Genomic DNA, 22192 nt, shown 5'->3' on the forward strand with positions numbered 1-22192 from the left:
AATTGCACTAAGAAACATTAGGAGAGCAAATGGAACTTCCCAAATATTTCATCAGGCTTTGGCATAGACTATTGTAACCAGATACATTATTTCAAGTTCATGGCCTCGTAGTTAATATTAAAGTTTTCTCAAAAGTCTCCAAATGAAATCCTGATGATGAATTCCCTTCACACACATGCCATGAAGGGATGTGTGTGAAGGAAGGCTACGCAGAAAGTGTATAGGAGAAAAAAAACAATGAAGAACAGAAGATGGAGATGGAGACCACCTGGATGGTCTTCACCCAAATGACCCAGGGCCCCTGCTGGAGTATCTCCAGGGAGGCAGAGGGAAGCGGGACTCACGTGAACAGGGGGAACCCAATTCAGGTTCAGACTGTTCTGTGAGGCCGGGCTTCCTCACAGGAAACCGCATCTTCCCTTCCTGGAACATCCAAGCTCTGCTGCTTATTCTGTCCTGATAACCACACAGAGTGAATCTGATTTCTCTTGATATGACAGCCTTTCAAATACTTGAATGAAATAAACCATATTCTTTCCAGCAACTACTCCTTGGTGCCTCAATGATCCCTCATAAGGCTCAGTGTCCTATCTCGGCTGCTGCCTCTTGTCCGGACTCAGAGGGACAGTCTCAGTTAATGCCTTGTGCCCAGGAATAAAACCAATATCCCAGGTGTTACCTGATTACCTTGGAATAAAGTGGTATCACCAATTCTCCATTCGGCACACAATATAGTCAATCATAAAGCCAACAATTATGGTAAATTCTGAAAGCCAGATCCCATTTTGGACACATGTAGAATGAAAATCCACATCACTCCCACCTGTACTGCACAGGTAGGATTCTAGAAACAACTGAGCAATACATATGAACAACTCTAAGAGCACATCCCTCCTGACCTAGAAATTCCCTTTCTAGGAATGTATCCCCAGGACCCAATAAGTGCATCAAATATGGTTGAATATGGCATATTTGTCAAGTCAGGAGTAGAAAACAACCCGAACAAGTCTGATACAAGTCTATAATGTATTATGAACCATTTTAATTTTTCCTGTATGTGCTTATTTTTGTACAGTAACTGTGTATTACTTATGTAAAAAGGTAAAGTAGGGAGGGGAGAGCAAGAGAAAGAGTGGGGGAAAAGGGGGAGGAGGAAGAAAGGGTTGAAAGGGATGAGGGAGAGGGAGAAAAGGAAGGGAGGGAGAGAGAAGGGGGAGAGCAGGAAGAGGAGGAGGGAGGTACCCTTCTTGAAGTCCATGGTATCAGAGAACCAATTAGAGTCTTCCAAACTGCTCTGGTTCACAATTTTCTATCTTTTCCACAACATAGAACATCATGAAAGATGTCACTGAACTTCTCAAAGTACAAATTTATTAAGTGACCATATTTTAAGAAATGAGTCTACAATTTACGCTGGAGTAAGTCACCTCTAGAATTCTGACAACTGACTCATACCCAGGACTTCTCAGCTTACTTACAACCAAACTATAATTTAAAACTTGGAAGTTCCCATGCCTGGTCTGGGCCTTATTATTTTTTTTAAATAACAACCAAGAAAGAGATATATTTACATATCATAAAATATCAAACCATATTTTCACTAAGGTATATTTTACATCTCATAAAATTTGCCGATTTCAGATGTACAATGAATTTTAGTAACTTTACTGAATGATGCAACCATCACCAAAAATCAGTTTTAAGACATTTTTATGCCCCCAATAAGATCCCTTGTACCATTTACAGTGACTCCCTATTCCCACTGCCAGCCTCAGGCAACCACTAACCCACTTTCTCTATAAATTTGCCTTTTCAGGACATAATATACAAATGGAATCATAAAGTATGTGGTCTCTGGGTCTGGCTTTTTGCACTCTGTAACGTTTCTGAGGTTCACCAATGATGTAGCATGTCTCTTTTTGAGCCCCATTCTTTATCACAGGCAAATGGAGGGGTGGGGAGGACAATAAAAGATCCACTGTCCTGGTGAGAAGTGAAATCAGATTCAAGCAGCCTACTGAAAAAAACAGCAGAGTCCCTCCAAAGAGGCACAGAAAATATACCTGTACCTTCCAGGTACTGTGCAAGGTGATGGAGCAAAATTGGCCCAGTGCAGAAGGTGTTCAGTGGAGCCTGGAGATGGTCACCAGGCTGAAAAGGATTCCTGTGTGCATGAGGGAGCCACTAAGGGAGGTGGGCCAGCCTGGACTTCCTGCATCATTCTACACAAGCTAATTCAGCTTAGACGAGCCCGAGAACAGCAGAGGGAGCTGTAGAAGCCTGGTTGCTCCACAGTTTCCTCTCTGCTGTTAAAATAGGTCATCAATATGGTGGCTGCTCAAGGAATGTCATGAAACAGCAAAAGCAGCAGCAATTAGGAAACCATCAGTGGAAAAACCACCAAGTTCTGGTCCTCCTCTGGCCCTCAGCAGCAAGAAGCCTTTAGGCAACTCACCCAACTTCCACTGGGAGGCAAATCCCTTATCTGTAAAAGGGAGATGATAACATGCACAGGATTAAAAATATCAGGCTTATGCAGGGACCTTCTAGAGTATGAAGTAGCACACATGTGCTATACATATTATCCTTAAGGGATTTTAGAGCTTTAAAGGACATGAAAGGTCACCAGGGCTAGTGATTTCCAAACGTTGTCCTGTGAAGCATCAGATTTGACAGAAATGCCTCGAAGAATGAGGGAGAAGAGGAAGTGAAGGCCAAGTTCACCCAGCTCCAGACATCCCATCCATCTTCCTTACTGCCCACCTCCTTCTAAACAGGGCCCCTTACATCTATTTGGACATTCACATAGAGATGGCATTTCAAGAAAGGGTTCTGCAGCAAACAGAAATGTTCAAGTCCCTTTATAGATCAAGCTTCTGGTGATGGAGGAGACAAGGTCCCGCCTCGCTCAGGGTGATGCAATACTGTTACATCATGGGGTGGGTGCTGCTGCCAAGCCATCCTGGGGTTTCCACCCAGCAGAGAGAGGAGGCACAGAAACCCCACTTTTCAGGGCAACTTCCTGCAATGTCCTTTGCTGCCTTTTATTTTTTTCTAAGGATAATGCCATTGACCATTTTTGCTTTTTCTGGTTCTCTCTAAACTTCAGTCACTTTCATTACAATGATTTTCTGTTTGCTTATACATCCCAAATTGTATCTCCACTCCTGACCTCTTCCTTGGACACTTGGCTGTCCTACAGAATATCTTAAGCTCAGCACATCTGAACTGAACATAATCCTTTAAAGTGGACCCACAACTACGCACACCCAACTTCTCAAACTCTGTCTTAGACCTCTGCCCAAGCACCCAGCATGAAAATTTTTCATTCACTTTTGACTTCTCTTGATCTCACGGAATTTCCAACAGGTCTTAACTTGTCATTTTAAATAATTTCATTTACATCCTCCTTTCTTTATCAAATCACAGATATCACGTTTTTAGGAATAATGAGGAGAGAAGGGACAGAAGAGAGGTACCTAACTTACTTCCCTTCCATCACTCCTGATCACATACCCTTATTCTAATGGGGGTACCTCCTCTCTCTTCTACCCCTCAAGAAGTTCCTCAATTCCCCGTCCCATCTGTCCAGATCTCAGCCTTAGCCCTTTCTCCTCCATGAGACTCTTGCTGACAAATGTAGCTCCCAGGAATCTGCCACTCACTTGAACTCCTTTATCTTTATTGGACAGGCTTGGAAAAACTGTGCTGCCCTCTCAGGGACCCTCCACAGCCCTGGCCACAGCTAACTGACCAAAAGTGCCCAGGGGAAGCTAACCCATTGACTAGCCACCAAGTCATTCAAATCTCCCCTCCTAAGATCTACGAGGCCAGGAGAGAAGCAGGAAAGTGGAGCAGACTCTCCACACCCAGCAAAGATGAGAGGCGAAGGGGCTTGGGAACATGCACGAGCCTTGTGACAATGGCCCCAGCTCCCACGAGGACCCCAGTTCCCAGCTCCAGTTCCAGGAAAGTCAGCATCACTCCAGCTCCACGAGATGCCCATTTACTTTTAATCAAGCCCTCCTCCTCTGAACTAGGGTAGATTCTGCCCCTAGAAACCCACAAGCCTGACCAAAACAATCACCTCAGGTGATTGCTAAAATTAGTTGGGGAAATAAGAGATTTTGTAAAGTTAAAATTTCAAATTACTAAGTACCTTTTAAATAACATTATTTTAATCATTTTGGCAGAAACTTTTTCATGTGGACAAGAAACTTTGGTATTTTTTAATTTTCCATTTTGGTTTATTACAGAATATTGAATATCGTTCTGTATGCTATACAATGGGATCATCTTAAACAAAAGATACACAGTATAAACACACCTTTTCTTGACCACACAGATCTAATATCTTGAGCATCAATGGTTTGACTGTTTTTAAACATGGCAATGTCCTCTGGGTTACTTTTGGTTACTTAAAATGCACTCCAACCCCCACCCAGCTACCATCTTTTAAAAATATTTGTATAATACTGTGCTTTCAGCTGATACATGATGCTGTTGCCCCACACCTGTCTCCAACCTACATTTTTACTTTTAGAGCTGAGGACTGAGGAGACTCTGCAACCAAGTAGGGCCTAAAAGAAGACTCCACACACTCTCAGCAAAGACAAACAATTCTCATGTTTAAAGGCATAGGTTTTCTGACACTTTGTTTGATGAGGGACTATTTCAGTGAGCTTGCAGATTCCACCTGGGGTCTGGGTCTATTCTCAGAACACATTATAGTATAATCTATTTAGTGGTTTAACTACTTTTCATGTGTATTAGTCTTGAGCTCACATCTAGATGATATATCCTTTGTAAACATGGACCACATGTCACAGACAATCTATAACAAAAAGCAAAGTGCCAGGTGTTGGTGCTCAGATGGGATTTACTAATAAACCCAGTGGCTTTCCAACTTTTTTTCTTTAAGATGGGAAACCTTCTTTGCAGAAGGACTCTTACAGAAAAACACACAACAAATTTAAAAAATGAATAATGTAAAAGCTGCTCTTACTCAACAGAGAGTGTAAGACCCGGAACCCACTCAGCGACCATCTCGCTACATGTCAATCAGGGGACACAGTTGGAAAGATTAGTTCTGATCACTACAGACTCCACCAATGCTCTAGTCATCTTCAGCTTGTAAACATGTGGGTGAAACTACTAGTTTGTGGAAGATTCCTGTGGATCTGAGTGAAGTTAGATCAGAAATAGCCCAGCACTCACAAGAACAGTGCTTCCCCAACTTTAATCTGTACAGGAATCTCCAGGGATCTGGTTAAAATGTATATTCTCAAGAGCTCTGGGTGGGGTCTGAGATTCTGGAATCCTAACAACTCCTGAGTGATGTTGATGCTGCTGTTCCCAGGACCACACTTTGAGCAACTGAACATTTCTGATGATGTTCCTTTGTCACCCATACTGGCCTCTGAGAGCTAAAGGATCCCTGCCTCGATTTACCTCTGCGTTGGTTTCAAAAGCACCTAGTATTTGACGGGGATGTTTTGGAGCTGTGCTTTAAAAGATGCAGTGGTCAATTCGCCTGAACAGGCTCTGACTTGACTACAGGAATGTGCCTGCACAGACGAGACCTGGAGGTTCTGAAAGTGACTTTTGCTTCATTAACATGCCAAGATCTCTGCTCAAGGGAGGATCTGTACTCTACTAGGCACAGTTCCTGCCAGGTGCAAAGGAGCATGGAGACTGCACATGCCCCAGCTCTCCCGGCTGTTCTGAGAAATCTCTGCCCCTTTTCTCGAGCCCTGGAGACATGCCTGCATCCTACTCCTTGAAGTTCTTTTACTCCCTGCGCTCAGGGAGAAGGTGTTTTTAGAGCAGGCGCTCTCCCTTCTTTATTTCTTAATCAATGAGTGAAGTTTCTGCTCTGCTACACAGAACCCAGTTCCATAAGGGGCATTTTCAACTCCAGGCACAGGCCTCACTGAGGGGTCACCAACCCAGTGGGGACCAGTAGCACCTTCTGTCTCAAGAGCATTTAAGTTAACCTTGTCTCTTCTGCATGTAAGATTCCTGCCCTTTTAAATGTCATTCTTTGCTTCCAGGAGCTAACAACCACTTGTCTCCTTTTTATTCACACAAGTTAAATTAGAATATAGGCATTATTAGGGCAGGGGTTTTGTTTCATTCACTGCTGTTACCCCAGGGCCTGCACCAATGCCTCACATGTAGAAGCATATTATGAATGAATCACTCCAACAAGCCCTTCTATGAATAAATGGTTTGTTTCCAAATTTCAGTCTCTATTGATACTTTAAGCAATCTTTTTTTGTTAGCTGTTGTTTTCCAACCTGGGGACATTCATGTTTCAACATGAAGTGTCTGGTTTGTCATAATGTCATTGGCAAAGTCCATTAACAATTCCTGGGAAATAAAAAGAGAAGCTGGGTGATAAAATAAAGCTAACCTTTACTTCTTCCTTTGTATCAACACTTAATCTTGTTTCACTTGCTCACAGGGCACCATGTGCGGAGGCCTCACCCCCTGCCCTTCAGACCAGAGTCCCTAGTGTGAAGTGGCTTCAATTCAAGATGGTGGCGGGGGCCGTGTGTGCTGACAAGAACCCTACAAGGCCACCCTGCCCAGGCCTTTAAGTGAGAGCTTGTGCTCCAGAGCAAGAGCTTGCACCTCTCCATTCTTTGATCAAAGAATAAAGCTTTTCTTTGCTTCTGAAGCTCATTTCTTTTCCTCAGGTTTGTTCTACTGGCACGAGCAACACTTGGGAAGAAGGACCCTTGTTGGGGACTGACTCATCCAGTGTCACAGAGACTCAGAAAATTCATGTCAACACATCTATGACATGGAGCTATTTTACTAGACACATTGGAAAGCTCTACTAAATATTTACTAATAAAGATGAGCCAATGACATCATAGGCAGGGCTGGTGTTAAGCTGGTATGAAGGGTGATGGCCAAACTGGCCGTTGACAGCCTGGCCCTTCTGATTGGCTAATCCCTGCTCCACTGGATGCTGAATACTTTGACCATCACTCCCAGTTTGGAGAGTTCCAGGAATCCTCTCTTGGCTAACTATAATTAAGGTGAAACATTTAAAATAACTCCACCTCAAAATTAAATTATGTAAGTTACTGAAGGTTGAATGAATAAAATAAAACGTGAACAAATGACTGAAAGAATGAATGAAGACACATGGTCAAATAAAAGCAAAATTGATTAGGAAAGTTCAAGGGCTTGAGAGCCCCCTCATCCTGGGCCTTACCCTGTCCTGTGACCCAGGGCAAGTCATATCCCCTATTGCCAAGTATGGTAGGAGACTGACCTTGAAGCGGTGGGTACACCTCACTAATTGCCCCAGGAAACCAGACTACTGCAGCCATCATAAATGCTTTGCTACAGTTAAGAGATCGATATTCTAAAATTCCTAAGCACTGAAAAAAAACCTTGGGAAGCTAGACCATGCTTGTTACCCCTGGGTCTCGTGCACATGTCACACAGGCTGTCACACAGGAGTCTGGCTCACGGCTCACATACAGTCAGGAATGGACAGACCAGTGGGCAGCAACAGGCAGAAAAATCTCTAAGACGGTGGCTCTGAACCACTGCGGGTCTGATGAAAGCTGTGGAGTGAGTGCACTGGAATCATTGAGTTTCAGACCTGCAGGCCACTCAGACATGATTGAGGCTGAATGCCAAGACTCAGGACAGGTAGGTGCTCCCTGCCCACATAACTAAGCTTCCTGGCAGGCAGGTGTTCATGGAGGAAGTGCTCTCTGTCTTCACTCAGGTCTCTCCACCCAAAACTATGCATTTCTTCATCTACCTCAAGGCCATTATACCCAGCCAGTAAGTTAGGGCACTTAAATGGTTAGTTTATTAATGCTAACTGGGCAATATTTGTAGGAGAGTTGTATTTCTTCTGCTGCATTTGTTGTGCCTTTAATAGCTTTAAAAAAATAATCCACAGTTTATAAGAACTAACCAGGACTCTCATTTTCATCCCAGGGTGCCTTTTTTTTTTTTTTTGACGTACAATAAACTGCATATATTTAAAGTGCACAATTTGATATTTTTTTCTTATTAGTAATGTATATATGGCAATCCCAATCACCCAATACATCCCATCCCAACCCCTCCCCTGCTTCCCCCCTTGCTATCCATATGCTTATTCTCTACATCTGTGTCTCTATTTCTGCCTTGCAATCCAGTTGATCTGTACCATTTTTTCTATATTCTGCATATATGCGTTAATATACGATATTTGTTTTTCTCTTTCTGACTCACTTCACTCTGTATGACAGTCTCTAGGTCCATCCATGTCTCTAAAAATGTCCCAATTTCATTCTTTTATGGCTGAGTAATATTCCATTGTATGTATGTACCGTATCTTCTTTATCCATTCATCTGTTGATGGACATTTAGGTTGCTTCCATGACCTGGCTACTGTAAATAGCATTGTGATGAACACTGGAGTGCATGTGTCTTTCTGAATTATGCTTTTCTCTGGGTATATGCCCAGCAGTGGGATTGCTGGGTCATATCGTAATTCTATTTTTAGTTTTTCAATAAACCTGCATACTGTTCTCCATAGTGGCTGTATCAATTTACATTCCCACCAGTAGTGCAAGAAAGTTCTCTTTTCTCCAACCCTTTCCAGTATTTATTGTTTGTAGATTTTCTGATGATGCCCATTCTAACCGGTGTGAGGCAATACCTCATTGTAGTTTTGATTTGCTTTTCTCTAATAATTAGTGATACTGAGCAGATTTTCATGTGTCTTTTGGCCATCTGTATGTCTTCTTTGGAGAAATGCCTATTTAGGTCTTCTGCCCATTTTTTGATTGGGTTGTTTGTTTTTTTGATATTGAGCTGGATGAACTGTTTATATATTTTGGAGATTAATCCTTTGTCTGTTGATTTGTTTGCAAATATTTTCTCTCATTCTGAAGGTTGTCTTTTCGTCTTGTTTATAGTTTCCCTTGCTGTGTAAAAGCTTTTAACTTTCATTAGGTTCCACTTATTTATTTTTGTTTTTATTTCTATTACTCTAGGAGGTGGGTCAAGAAAGATCTTGCTGTGATTTATGCCAAAGAGTGTTCTTCTTATGTTTTCCTCTAGGAGTTTTATAGTGTCTGGCCTTACATTTAGGTCTTTAATTCATTTTGAGTTTATTTTTTGTATATGGTATTAGGAAATGTTCTAATTTCATTCTTTTACCTGTAGCTGTCCAGTTTTCCCAGCACCACCTTTGTCATAGATTAGTTGACCATAGTTTATCTCTGGGCTTTCTATCCTGTTCCATTGATCTATATTTCTGTTTTTGTGCCAGTGCCATATTGTCTTGATTACTGTAGCTTTGTAGTATAGTCTGAAGTCAGGGTGTCTGATTCCTCCAGGTCTGTTTTTTTTTTCCCTCGAGATTGCTTTGGCTATTTGGGGTCTTTTGTGTCTCCATACAAATTTTAGGATTTTTTTGTTCTAGTTCTGTAAAAAATGCCATTGGTAATTTGATAGGGATTGCACTGAATCATCCCAGGCTGCTTTAACCATGTTTTGCACAAGAGGAAGTGTTGAAGTATCAGAATGTCCATGTGATAGAAATGTCGAAGACTGCCTAGAATTAACTGGAGTGAACAAACCACAAATGTCTCTTAAAACTCCCATGAATAAAATCTGAAGTCTTGACAATCTCAAACTGTCTTTGGTCAACGTTAACTTTCACTTGTGAAATTTGTCATTTTCATGATTTCTGAAAAAGATGAATACATAGAAGTTCTACATTTTGACCAATTATAGCATTTGCTACAAGATAATATTTCCTGCTACTCCTAAAAAGTACATTCACTTCCCCGAATAATTCCAATGTTGCATTTAAATAGAATTTTTAAATAAAATTTCCAACTGTCTTTCCTTAATTATATAATAGACTTCTGTAATAAATTTTAGCCATATGGTTTTCAAGCAAAAAGTAAACAAGATGATTGGTATTTATATGCAAATTTGAGCTTTCACTGTGAAACGAAATTAAAATGAACAAAGGAATAAACCTAAGTCCCATTACAAACAAAAACAAAACAAGCAAACAAAAAAACATGCTGTTGATTTTGTTCTGTGGCTTCTTAGTCTCAGTCATTTATCTGTATCTCTTTGCATCTGGGATCCTTCCCTACCATTTCACCAAAATTAATGTATTCATTTGGATTTTGTAGGAAAAAAGTAAAAAATAAATAAATAAATCCCCCAAATTTCATCATGTCACCTAGTTAAGATATCAATTAATGTCAGCTATGTGCTAGGCATTGTTTTAAATGTTTTACATATATTAATTCTCACAGAAAAATGTTGAGATTATCATTATACAATCATCCTTATTGTACAGACAGAGTTGAAGCAGATAGAGGTTAAATAACTCAACAAAATCTGTTTGTCAGTGACTGGGCTGGGATTCATATTCAGATGAACTGATTACAAAGTCTTTTCTCTTTACCACAGGACACATGGATCCCAAATCACACAGTAGCTCAAAACCACTTTTCGAAAATACAAGAAAACCTTTCAATTTAGTCTGAATAAAGTCAACTTTATTTGTTGGTTAATTTTCTAACTTTAAATTTCACACCTCTTTAGTAGAATCAAATAATATGAATCTTATTCTGATGTGACAATCTAACTCACAAAAGAAGTGTCACTCACAAACATACACACACACACACAAACACACACCCCACATCAATGCTGCTTAAGATAATTGTGCTTGACTGTGCCAATGAAGTGACTGGCACACCTCTTCCAAAGCTATGTTCCATCATCACTGGGACATCACAACATCTCCACCTACATCCCAACTCCCTGCCCATTAACAGATTTAAAACATCCATGAATGACAAAATTCTCTCCTATCTACATCAAATAAAAAATGGATGGAAGAATTAAAGAGAGAGAAAAAATGAGCTATGTTTTAAAAAATGCTCAATGTTTATCCAAAACGTATAAGGTACTCATTGTGTTACCTAAAACTTCAAATTTTAATTTCATGTAGAAAACTTAGCAACTTGGATACAACAAAAACCAAGAGAAGACATACTGAAGGCCAAGTCAATTAAGCATGAAACTCCTATCGTGTCTCCTTTGCGCAAGGAGATGTGAGTGTTTAGAAAATCTGACACCAAGGGGATTTAAAGCTTCTTCACTCAAGTTTTAGAATTCCTTAATGTATGACTGAAATCTATGCACCTGGTCTAAAGACTTAATCTGTTAATAAATAGAAGCTCATCTGATTGTAGGATAAACCACTGACTGTCTGGATTACACAGGTGCTGCCTTTTATTACCCTGGCTATTGTATCATAAAGATTTATTTAATCTTTAATCAATACAATAGCCAGGACATGGAAGAAACCTAAATGTCCATCAATAGTGGAATGGATAAAGAAGATGTGGTACATATACACAATGGCATATTACTCAGCCATAAAAAAGAATGAAATAATGCCATTTGCAGCAACATGGATGGACCTAGAGATTGTCAGACTGAGTGAAGTAAGTAAGAGAAAGATAAATATGATATTGCTTATATGTGGAATCAAAAAAAAAGGGTACAAATGAACTTATCTACAAAACAGAAATAGAGTTACAGATGTAGAAGACAAAGTTACAGTTACCGTAGGATAAGAGGGGGAGGGATAAACTTGGAGACTGTGTTTGACATATAACACTCTTATATATAGAATAGATAAATAATGAGGACCAACTGTATAGCACAGGGAACTCTACTCAATACATTGTAATGGACTATGTGGGAAAAGAATTTAAAAAAGAGTGGATATATTGATAACTGATTGGCTTTGATGTATACCTGAAACTAACACAATATTGTAAATCAACTATACTCCAATAAAAATTAACAAAAATCAATATATACATAAATAAAGGAGATCAGAGTTTTAAAAAAATCTTGAATCAAGCAAGAATAATTTTCTAGTAACACTGATCACTCATCATCTTGAAATAGGTGTTTATTTTCCTTCCATTTACAGGGCTATGTCAAGACTCACAATTAAAAGTTGGCACCAATCAGAAATACTTTTGTCTACAGTACTGCCCATTACTGGAACTCATTAAGCCATACTTTACTCCGTTTTCCTTTTTATGCTAAGTAAAAGGAAGGCTGTAGAGAAGATTTATATTAACAAGAGACATAATTTTAGAATGTTAAATCATTTTATTCTCCAAAAAAGAAGAATAAATTTATAGTTCTCCCAAAGAAAATAAATTTATGAGCCCAGGACAGTTTGACACCAACAGGAGAAAAAAGAAAAAAAATTCTAAAAAAAAAAAAATGAGTAGGGCTTCCCCGGTGGCACAGTGGTTAAGAATCCACCTGCCAACACAGGAGACACGGGTTCGAGCCCTGGTCCGGGAAGATTCCACATACCGTGGAGCAACTAAGCCCGTGCGCCACAACTACTAAGCCCACACACCGCAACAACTGAAGCACACATGCCTAGACCCTGTGCCCCATAACAGGAGAAGCCACCGCAATAAGAAGCCCACACACTGCAATGAAGAGTAGCCTCCCACTCTCTGCAACTACAGAAAGCCCGTGCGCAGCAACGAGGACCCAGTGCAGCCAATAAATAAAAAAATTTTTTTTAAATAAAAATAATGAGTATATATACAAGAAAGCAACTGTTTCCTTCTTAATCTATGTCTAAATATTTAAAGGTAATGAAAAAAATCAATCTATGATTCTGAGTACATCTCAAAGCACTGCTGCTGATTTAGACATACATGGAATTGTTTATATGAGAAAATATATTTAAGGACAAGTCCACATACACTGCAGTATCTGTTCAGATATCTTAGTGTAGAACAGCAAAAAGTGGGTGCATTGTTTTTCATACCACACCCTCAAAAATCTGCACTTTTTGATTATATGCCTCAAACAGAGTGAAGGATATAATCAGAACTGAACCAAAAGAACACTTCTAGAAATATTTACTTAAAGTTCAGAAAGAAGTTCAGAGTTTATTGACTTAAATATTCCCAAATCAGGAACTTAGGCTGAAAATCAACCAGGGCAGATACTCTGGTTTCCACTGATGTGTTAACAGCACGCTGCTCTGAAGCACTGCTTTCTCCCAACAGCAGACACGGAGGCAGGATTTCCCATCATGAGGAATATGACTGTATCTGGAATAATGTCTGGATAAAGATTCGTAAACACAGAGCAAGTCTAAAATAGACTTTCCAGGTGTTCAACAGGTTGAAACATTTCCCCACGGGATGAAATCTATTAAAATGCAAAAGAGAAATGACAGGAAAATATTCCCAGAACTGAGAACTTGATTTTATGAAAGCTTTCCATTTAAGCATAGTATTTTAATAAACTTCCACTCAAAGTATACTTTGAAGCTTGCCATCTTTTTCCACATATTAAAGAGTTCCCCCCTAAATGAGAGGGAAATTTCTAACTGATTAATCCTGGTTTTCAAGAATGAAAAGAACACTCAACAGATCATAGCTGATTTCTTGATAACATTACTTACGGAGAGAATATCATTGCTCAAAGCATTTGTAACACGCTTCTAAAAAGCCCCAAAACAAGTGTGTGTTGATATTTGTAAAGGGCAACAATGGGAGTGCTGACTTCCCTCTTCTTTCTCTAACACACTTTTGGAGATAAGCTCTAGCATCCAGACAGTCCCTGATGGATCAAGAGAGCATTTCAGTATCATCTGGAGTCTGGTTAGAAATCGGGCTGAGTTTGCTGTAAGCTTAGAGATGATCATCTTAAATAAAGAATCACTGCCTTTATTTCCTAAATTCCTCTCACTCCCATTGGTGTGATTTCATTTTGCAAACAATTCACCTTAACATTCCAGGAAAACAGTTTTTGGAAATTTTCTGAAATCAAGGGCAATCCTTACATAATTGATGATAAAACAGAAATACACCATAGGGTTATGCTTGTGAGTGTGTGCGTTGTGTGCATATGTGAATCGAGATCTCCGATCTACAGCTGTATTAAATTCTGAATTTGTATTTTTTTCTATGTAGAATCATAGAATACTGACACAAGATTTTTTTAAATAAATAAATAAATAAATAAATTTATTTATTTATTGGCTGCATTGAGTCTTTGTTGCTGCGTGGGCTTTCTCTAGCTGCGGCGAGTGGGGGCTACTCTTTGTTGTGGTGTGTGGGCTTCTCATTGTGGTGCCTTCTCTTGTAAAGCACGGGCTCTAGGCACGCGGGCTTCAGTAGCTGTGGCTCATGGGCTCTAGAACACAGCCTCAGTAGTTGTGGTGCACGGGCTTAGTTGTTCTGTGGCATGTGGGATCCTCCCAGACCAGGGCTCGAACCTGTGTCCCCTGCATTGGCAGGAGGATTCTGAAGCACTGAGCCACCAGGGCAGTCCTAGATTGTTTTTTAAACAAACAATCCATTGCCTGTAATTATTTACGTTTGCAAATGCCTTAAAAGCAGGGACATTTTGTCCCAATGCTTGGGACCACAGCTGACAACCAGCAGATGGTCACTAAATGCTTAATGAGTGAAAAAGCCCCCTGTTTTTACCTGTTATAACCTGAGGCCAGAAGTGAAGTGATTGAAAAAAAAAAAAGTGACGTGATCAGCATAGCTCTTCTAAAACTATGAGGGTGAGTCAAAACTTATCTGCACTCTGGCCATAGAATTTAGAGAACTTTTAATATAACCGGAGGGTGGAGGATTTTTGACTCACTCTCATATGTTCTAACAGAATTGAGACATTGCAGTATCTCCACCTACATCCCAATTCCTGTCCCATAACAGTTTTTCAATATTTACTGATTTTTTAAATGGGTCAATTCCTCCTCTTTATTTCTTAAGGACATGGAGTTTATAAGGTAAAATTATCAGGTATCAAATATTTAATTCACAAAAGGTGCCAAGACTCATCTTCAATGCACAACTAAACCCCAGGGAAATGTACAAGGTGTTTGGGGGTGTCATTTCCTCGACTGACAGACAACAGAACTTAGAAGCTTGAAGAGTCTGGATCTATGACCTGCAGCTTCCAAAGAATCAATACATGTGGTTTTTATTTCATGCCATCACATACCAGAAACAAAGTCCACCATAAATAATCTATTATAAATTCTACTCTTGACAATAAACTATAGGAAAGAGCTCAACTGAATACACCACTAAAAGAGTAAATAATTAATGGCCCCTAAACCTTTTGGGCAAAGGAGGTCTATCTTTGCTGTACTTATTTGGGCTTCTATGTTTTGGAAGGAATGAAGTCCTGCTAATAGATACAGGAGGGGGAGGCAAGATAAACACTAGGGTGCTGGCGGCTCAAAGATTAGTGACCTTGACGGTTTAAACTTGGTCCCAAATCCTTGAGTGATAAATGCATCAGCATCTGAAGAAGGTTACAGATTTTGAACCTGAAGAGCCTGGTTAACTGTGGTCAGGAGCACTCAGAGGCTGTGAGAACAGAAATTCAGTCCCACTGATGCTCCCAACTTTATGACTGTAGTTTTCACATTAACTGACAAAGTGGAGCAACTTCACAGCCGTAATGGCACGGACTCCTCCAAGCACTTTCTCTCTACAGCTTCATAAGACGAGATCTGTGTGGGCCTCTGCAGGTCACCATCCTGTGCTCCACCCAGTGCCTGAACTAAACAGTATGTGCTGAATAAATCTACACAAGATGCTGCCCCGAAGAGTCTTATTTAATCCTCACAACAGTCTTGTGAAGCAGGAAGGGCAGCGGTTATTCCCTTTTCACAGGAGAGGAAGTTCCCAGACACCTTGTCATCATCGCCACTAAGGTTCCTCAGGCACTGACCTGTGCTCAGTGCTGGGAATGTATGAACCTGCTTAATGCCCACAATATGACGATATTGATAAGTGTGTGAATAGCACCCTCATTTTAGAGATAAGAAAACTGAGACACAGAGAAATGAACTACCTAGCACATAAGTATTAATATACATTTGATTTGCTATTGCTATTAGTAATTAGCACCAGGACTGAACCCAGGCAGCTGGCTCCAGAGTGCACACCTTTAAACCAAGGCAGACAGCATCCTGCCTTGAGATTTGCCTGCCTAACAGTATCTACCTTTGGCCTTGGTCACACGGCTAGCTGATGGCCAGGCCAAGGCTACTCCTGTCTTCCCTCCAGTCCACCTCCCTGCCTCGACAGGCCCTGTCAATCATCATTCGCAAAAGCAAAGCCACCCTGGGCCTCACCACAAGTCCAACCAACTGAACAGAGAGGCATGTGCGCTGATGAACTAACTCTTCACAGAAACCCAGGTACGAGGCTACCTTCTGAAGCAAGACAGGTTAAAGGCCTCAGGGTAGAGGAAGCAACCACTGGGAAACTTTTAGGGACACCCATATTGAGAAACTCACTACTGAACATCCACCTGCTTCGTACCACAAAGCCTCTTACATGTCACCAAAAGTCCACAGTAAAACTATCGAGGTAATTTCATTCAATAGGATGTTTACATTTCATCAATCTTATATTTTAATTTAATTTTTCATTAAACCTCAAAAAGTATGGGCACATGCCACAGCTCTGTGATCCCAGAAATGGATGGGAAATGAAAAAAAGCAATACACAGCCTGTCTCTTGTAGAGATTCATTGTAAGTAGGTCCTTCCTAGGGGACAACCTCGCTTAACACTATGTAACACAGCCAACATTTTAGCAACTGGTCAACAACACTGAAACACATTTGTATCTAACGTAGGATGTTTTAGTTTCATATGCCAAGCAACAAGTGGGCTCCTAAATCATTCTGCAAAGTTAATATTTATCTTTCCACAGACACAAATTGGAACAGAAGCTTATATGCTTCTTTATTCAGATTTTCTCTGGTAGGAGAAAAATATCAGTAAAACTTTTTGTAGAAAATGGAACAACATGCACAGTGATTTTCTTCCAAGCATCTCCTCTGTTTTCAAATATGAAAATGTAATCAGGCACTAAATGCGTTAACAGTATATTTACTGAGAAGCTTGATGTCTGACTTACCTATCGGATTTCTGTTGAAGAACAACACCGGAGCTCTCAAAATAGACTCCAACATTTTGTTGTGCAAAGTTTGAGAAGAATTAACAAGCACGTAGAATATCAACACAGATCTTGTGATGCCAAAAAGGACAGTAGCTACAGTTAGAACTGAAATAAAGAAACATCACTCAGAACAAGATCTCTGCCTTTCCTTCAATGATGCTAAAGCATGTCAGGCAGTTTATAAAGATATTATGGATTTTATTCTATAAATATAATTTATATACAAATTCATATCTAGAATATAGAATGAATATATATATATAATGGAGTCTATAACAGTTTAATAAATTTGCAAGATACATTTACAAAGAAGAATATAAAAATCACTATGTTCCTCTCATTAAATAGAAACCACATGGGAAAAAAATCAGGGGTAAACTACCATTTCAGGCTTTCCTGATTCAATTATAAGTTCTAATAAAACTCAGAAGAAAGAAAATTATAAAAAGTAGTATCTTCCTTTCTCCATATTTCTTACTATGTATATCGATTCCCGTAATCTAAAATTCAGCTATGCTTTGATAACAGCCGTTAATTCCCTGAATTAACAGGGAACAGGAGAAATGATTTACTGTGTCCTTGTAAATGGTAAATTTATATGGAAATTTAATTCCATATAAAGTAGCTATTTCCATGCCCAAGTAGCTTTAAAGAGTATGAAAATAGCATATTAAGTTGCAAGTAGAAAATCTCTTACATAACTGAATTGCAAGAAAATATAAATTATATTTTAACACGAGATAATCTAAACAAGCAACCAATCTCACTGTTTTATAGAAACACAAAGCATTTGGAAAAAACATAATCACTTAAATTTATATTTTATTAATGACATAAACGAGCACCTATTATGCATACAAATATTAAAATAGCCCTTCTATCATCTTTTGAACTCACAGTGCTAAACAGAGTGGAGAAAACTTCTGTAAAAAATATCCCATCAAGTACCTTTTTTCCCCTTTAGCTGACACAACACTGTTATTTATCCTCTAAAAGCTGCCTGGATTCCTGAATTCCATGAACAGGCATTTTCCTTAGCCCACCATCCTACATGCATGTGTAACAGAACCCCTTCCTTCTTCCTTTATGCCCCCTAGTCCACCAATTCAGAAGGTAGACAGGTAATGGATTTACGTTTCTTAGCAAGTGATCAACGTAATAAATACCAAATGTCAATGAGTGGGTTCTTACAAAGATAACACACTCCACCTTTGCAGAAAGCTTGTATGAGGGTTTCCTGTGGGAATATGTAATACTTTAGATGAGGATTTTCTTTGAAAAGCATGTAATGCTACATATATTTTAAGCACTGCTGTGAAAACAGAGAGCTGTGTTAATATCAGCCTGGCAAGCCAGGTGTTAATCACACACTGGAGGACACAACATTGTGATCTCAAGATAAGAAAGAGAATGAATCCTAATTCCCAGACACTGGATTCCTCCCTGCTCAGCTTCTCTCCTAAGTAATTAGTGAAGCCCAGGAGAAGAGCAGTGTGGCGAAGGGGAGCTTTGCACACCTGGAGGGTATTTTATTTGGGGCCCTTGCTGCCAGAGGATTTCATCTGAGTTCAATAAAAACCAGAGTTTATTCAGACAGAATTGGAACAATCAGAACCACAGGGTGGGGGTCCGTTTCTAATTCCCTTGCCCAGCCATATAATTTAGTTAAAGTAACGTATTAGAATAGACAATAGCCACATGCTTCCAGTAGCTGGTTTTCTGAATGCGCAATTCTGGTTTAACTTTCAAAATCCAGTACAGAGCAAATTAAGAGTCTTCATCCATCCACTTTTTTCTAGTAGATTTTAAAGGTAATTATTCTAATTATTTCACAGAGTAAATGTGACTCAGACTCTCAATCTGCTAAGACATTACTGAATTACTCCTGGAAGCCCTAGTCGCTCACACAAGCCTCACTGTAAGCACCTCAGTCCTTGTGTAACAGACCAGATGGTTCAACTGTACCTGCATGAACTGTAAAGTACCAGGCACTATCAGGCTCCACAATTAGCTTTCCTTTTCCATATACTATGGCATACAGGGTACTCTGTCCATTTGCCCTATGGAACAGGGAAGAAAGAATATTACGCTATATACAGAATTTAGATAAATAACAAAAAAATTTTAGGAGATGTATTTTATGCTGAAAAATGATTCCCAGCTCACAATGAATCTACCTTACAAAATTCAATTTGAATCATGACTTCTGGTTCTCAAAACTGTCTATAAGGAGCTGCTGAGGGTCAGACATGGGGAGAGACCATGGGAGCGTCAAACTCCACCAGCAAGAACTTTAATTTTCCTTCAGGGAAACTTCTCGTGAAGATCAGAAGAGGCGGCTGAACAAGCCCCACCTCTCCCCCTGACTCTGTGGGTAACTGAGGCTCTGTGTCAATTTTACAGCACTTTGGGTCAGACCAGGAATCACTCACCAGTATGCAAGCCACCAATCTTGAAGGATGTAGGCAACCTGGAGCAGGAAACAACAATCACTCAAACACTGACATCACTGACCCCCTCAAACCCCCACTCACTAGAATGGGTGATGGAAAGACTCCAGGAAAACAGCGACGGTCCTTCCAGCTCAGCTCTGCGCCAGCCCCTCATCCCACACAACCACAGGTCAGGGAGGGCGTGTCACATTTCAACATCTCTAAAAGACATCCTTTTCTCCCTAGAATCTCTCTATCATGTACATGTGCTACCAGGAAGCCTCACTTATTTTGCTCCCCACAGATAATGTATTTCAATGCAAATCCCAGTGGACTGTAAAATACAGTAAAAATGTATAAATGTTGGGATTTTTCAAAGGAAAGAAGCTTGACAGGTACTGTGACGGTCAGTTTTCTGTGTCAGCTTGGCCAGGCCAGTCTCCAGCGATTCAACCAAACACTTGTCTAGATATTGCTGTGAAGGTATTTTGTAGATGTGGTTCACATCTGTCATCAGAACTTAAGTAAAGGAGATCACCCTCAACAATGTGGTGGGCCTCGTCCAGTCAGTCAAAGGCTTTGAGAGTAAATCAGAGGCTTCCTGGAGGAGGAAGAAATTCTGCCTCAAGACTGCAGCGTCGGCTTCTGCCTAAGGTTTCAGCCTGAAGGCCTGCCTTTCTGATTTCATATTCACCCAGCTAGATCCCACAATCTCATGATCCAATTCTTTGACATAAATCTCTTAATATACATATTAAAAATAATAATAATAATATAAATACAGTATAAATAGTATGTAAATATCAAACTGAGGGCAAAAACCACAATAAATGTGCTTATCTACCTGAGCTGCGATGTTTACTAGAATAAGGAAAATGATGATAAACCACTGAGCACTGGCTGTGAAGTAGGTCTTGTAGGTCTTAAAACCAACGTTTCCATCCAAACGGTCCTCCAGGGAGAGTGTGAACTCTATATTCTCAGTCTGGGAGGGAAAAATGGCAGTGAGAGAAAAATTTTAAATAATGAACCCCCAAATTTTCAAAATTCAACAATGCCCACCACTGCAAAGCCATCGGAAAACACACATATGCTGGTAGGAGTGCAAGATGGTCCGTCTCCTACAGAGAAAGGTGTGGAAATATCTAGCCAAACCATGTGTGCATTCACCCTTGGACCCATCCATCCCACTCCTAGGAATCTATTAAAAATAAGGAAACATCACTTGCACAAGTTTATTCACTGTTGGGTGGCTTTGCTTAAAGTTGATCATGAATCTCAGCACAGGCACAACATGCCTGACTCAAGTATGAAAGTAAAAGCTTGTCCCCAAATAACACACAAAATGATATGGAGATGATGCATCCCTCTCGATTACTGTGTCACTCAGTGATGGTGACATAAAACATACTTGGGCTCAAAATATCAGCCAAATACAGTAAACTGAGTTCACACAGCGAGCTGGAGTCATGTGAGTTTGGATAGCAGGGCGACAGCATATGATCAGAATCTATGTGGTTCCTGAATTTCAGAGAGTGATTCCTGAGTGTGGAATGTGAGGGACTAATCTGAATATTTATCAGAATCACCCAGGCTCTTGGATTTGGATAGTGAGGGTTTGGATATCAAGGAATACCTGTGTATGTATTTAAGGGAGATCTAGTGCATTTCTGCATTTCTGCCTGGAGGACTTAGAATGCATTATAGAGTCACAGGAGCCAAGGATGTCCTGGGCTCTATGCTGGCCACTGGGGATTCAAGGTGGATAAGAGGTGGTTCTTGGTCTTGAAAGGTAAGAAAGGAAGAAGGGAACTAACTCCAAAGTGTTTGCTGTGTGGCAGGTCCTTTGCACATGCTACCTCTGGCCTATCACAAACCATCTGACAATGGGGCAAAATACTACCATCAGTCACCTGCAGTGCCAGAACATTCCAACATATAGGAAAAGTAGCTGATTTAATTTAGGCCACAGCAGGACTCAGTCTAAGGGGGTCGTCACATTAAGCCTCTGGATGCATAAAGGAAGCCAGGAGCCACCAGAGCAAGTAGGATGTAACTATAGTAAATTGAAGAATTTCAATATCACCATGAGAAACATATACCCAGGAATTCACAGCACTACACCCACTACTGATCTCCATAAGATTCTCCATCCTACACCCAGAGGGGAACCCCACGCAGGCCTGCTGCCTTCATGCTCTTTTAATTCTACCAATTCCATGCAATAAGGCTCTGGAACCTTAGGGTCTACTTTGGGACAATCGAAGACGTCGTGAGCGGAGCAGACAGAAGGTCCATGAAGCCACCAAGAGCAGATAGACCAGGGCATGTTGCAGGATGAGAAACTCACATCTTGGTCCTCTGGAGCAGCATCTTTCAACAAGGAAGACTGCTGAGACTGAACCGAAGACCCGGAGGAGGTCTGATTCTTCAGAGTGGGAGTTCCTGGAATTGGAGATGGTTCAGCCTCCTCCTTCTCCTTCTTAAAAAAGGAAATGACATCTACACCGGATTTCAGGAACTCAGAATAAGTCCCCTTTGTGACCATTTTGCCCTGTAATAGAGAATATGAGAGGAATGCATTTGCATTTGATAATTCTAATCTAATCTAAATACTAATCAAGAAAAGTTAACTGGTCTTAGATTACAATTTTCATAATACAATGATCCTTATGTCTGCAATTCCGGTTGACAAATCTAGCTCCTTTCCACT

The 22192-nt window shown here is 40.2% G+C and overlaps 1 protein-coding gene across 1 annotated transcript in view; it reads right to left on the minus strand.

Annotated features, from left to right (window-relative positions):
• Positions 1-22192, minus strand: part of LOC130835551 (ATP-binding cassette sub-family C member 4-like) — a 201615-nt gene that overhangs the window by 111305 nt on the left and 68118 nt on the right. The window contains exons 15-19 of the mRNA XM_057707189.1: positions 21830-22033; positions 20324-20464; positions 19480-19517; positions 19013-19107; positions 17006-17152 (exon numbers count right to left, since the gene is read on the minus strand). Coding sequence (XP_057563172.1) covers positions 17006-17152; positions 19013-19107; positions 19480-19517; positions 20324-20464; positions 21830-22033 — 625 coding nt within the window. The remainder of the gene's footprint in view (positions 1-17005; positions 17153-19012; positions 19108-19479; positions 19518-20323; positions 20465-21829; positions 22034-22192) is intronic.

This window comes from Hippopotamus amphibius, chromosome 14 (assembly GCF_030028045.1).
Source record: "Hippopotamus amphibius kiboko isolate mHipAmp2 chromosome 14, mHipAmp2.hap2, whole genome shotgun sequence".
Lineage (NCBI taxonomy): Eukaryota > Metazoa > Chordata > Mammalia > Artiodactyla > Hippopotamidae > Hippopotamus > Hippopotamus amphibius.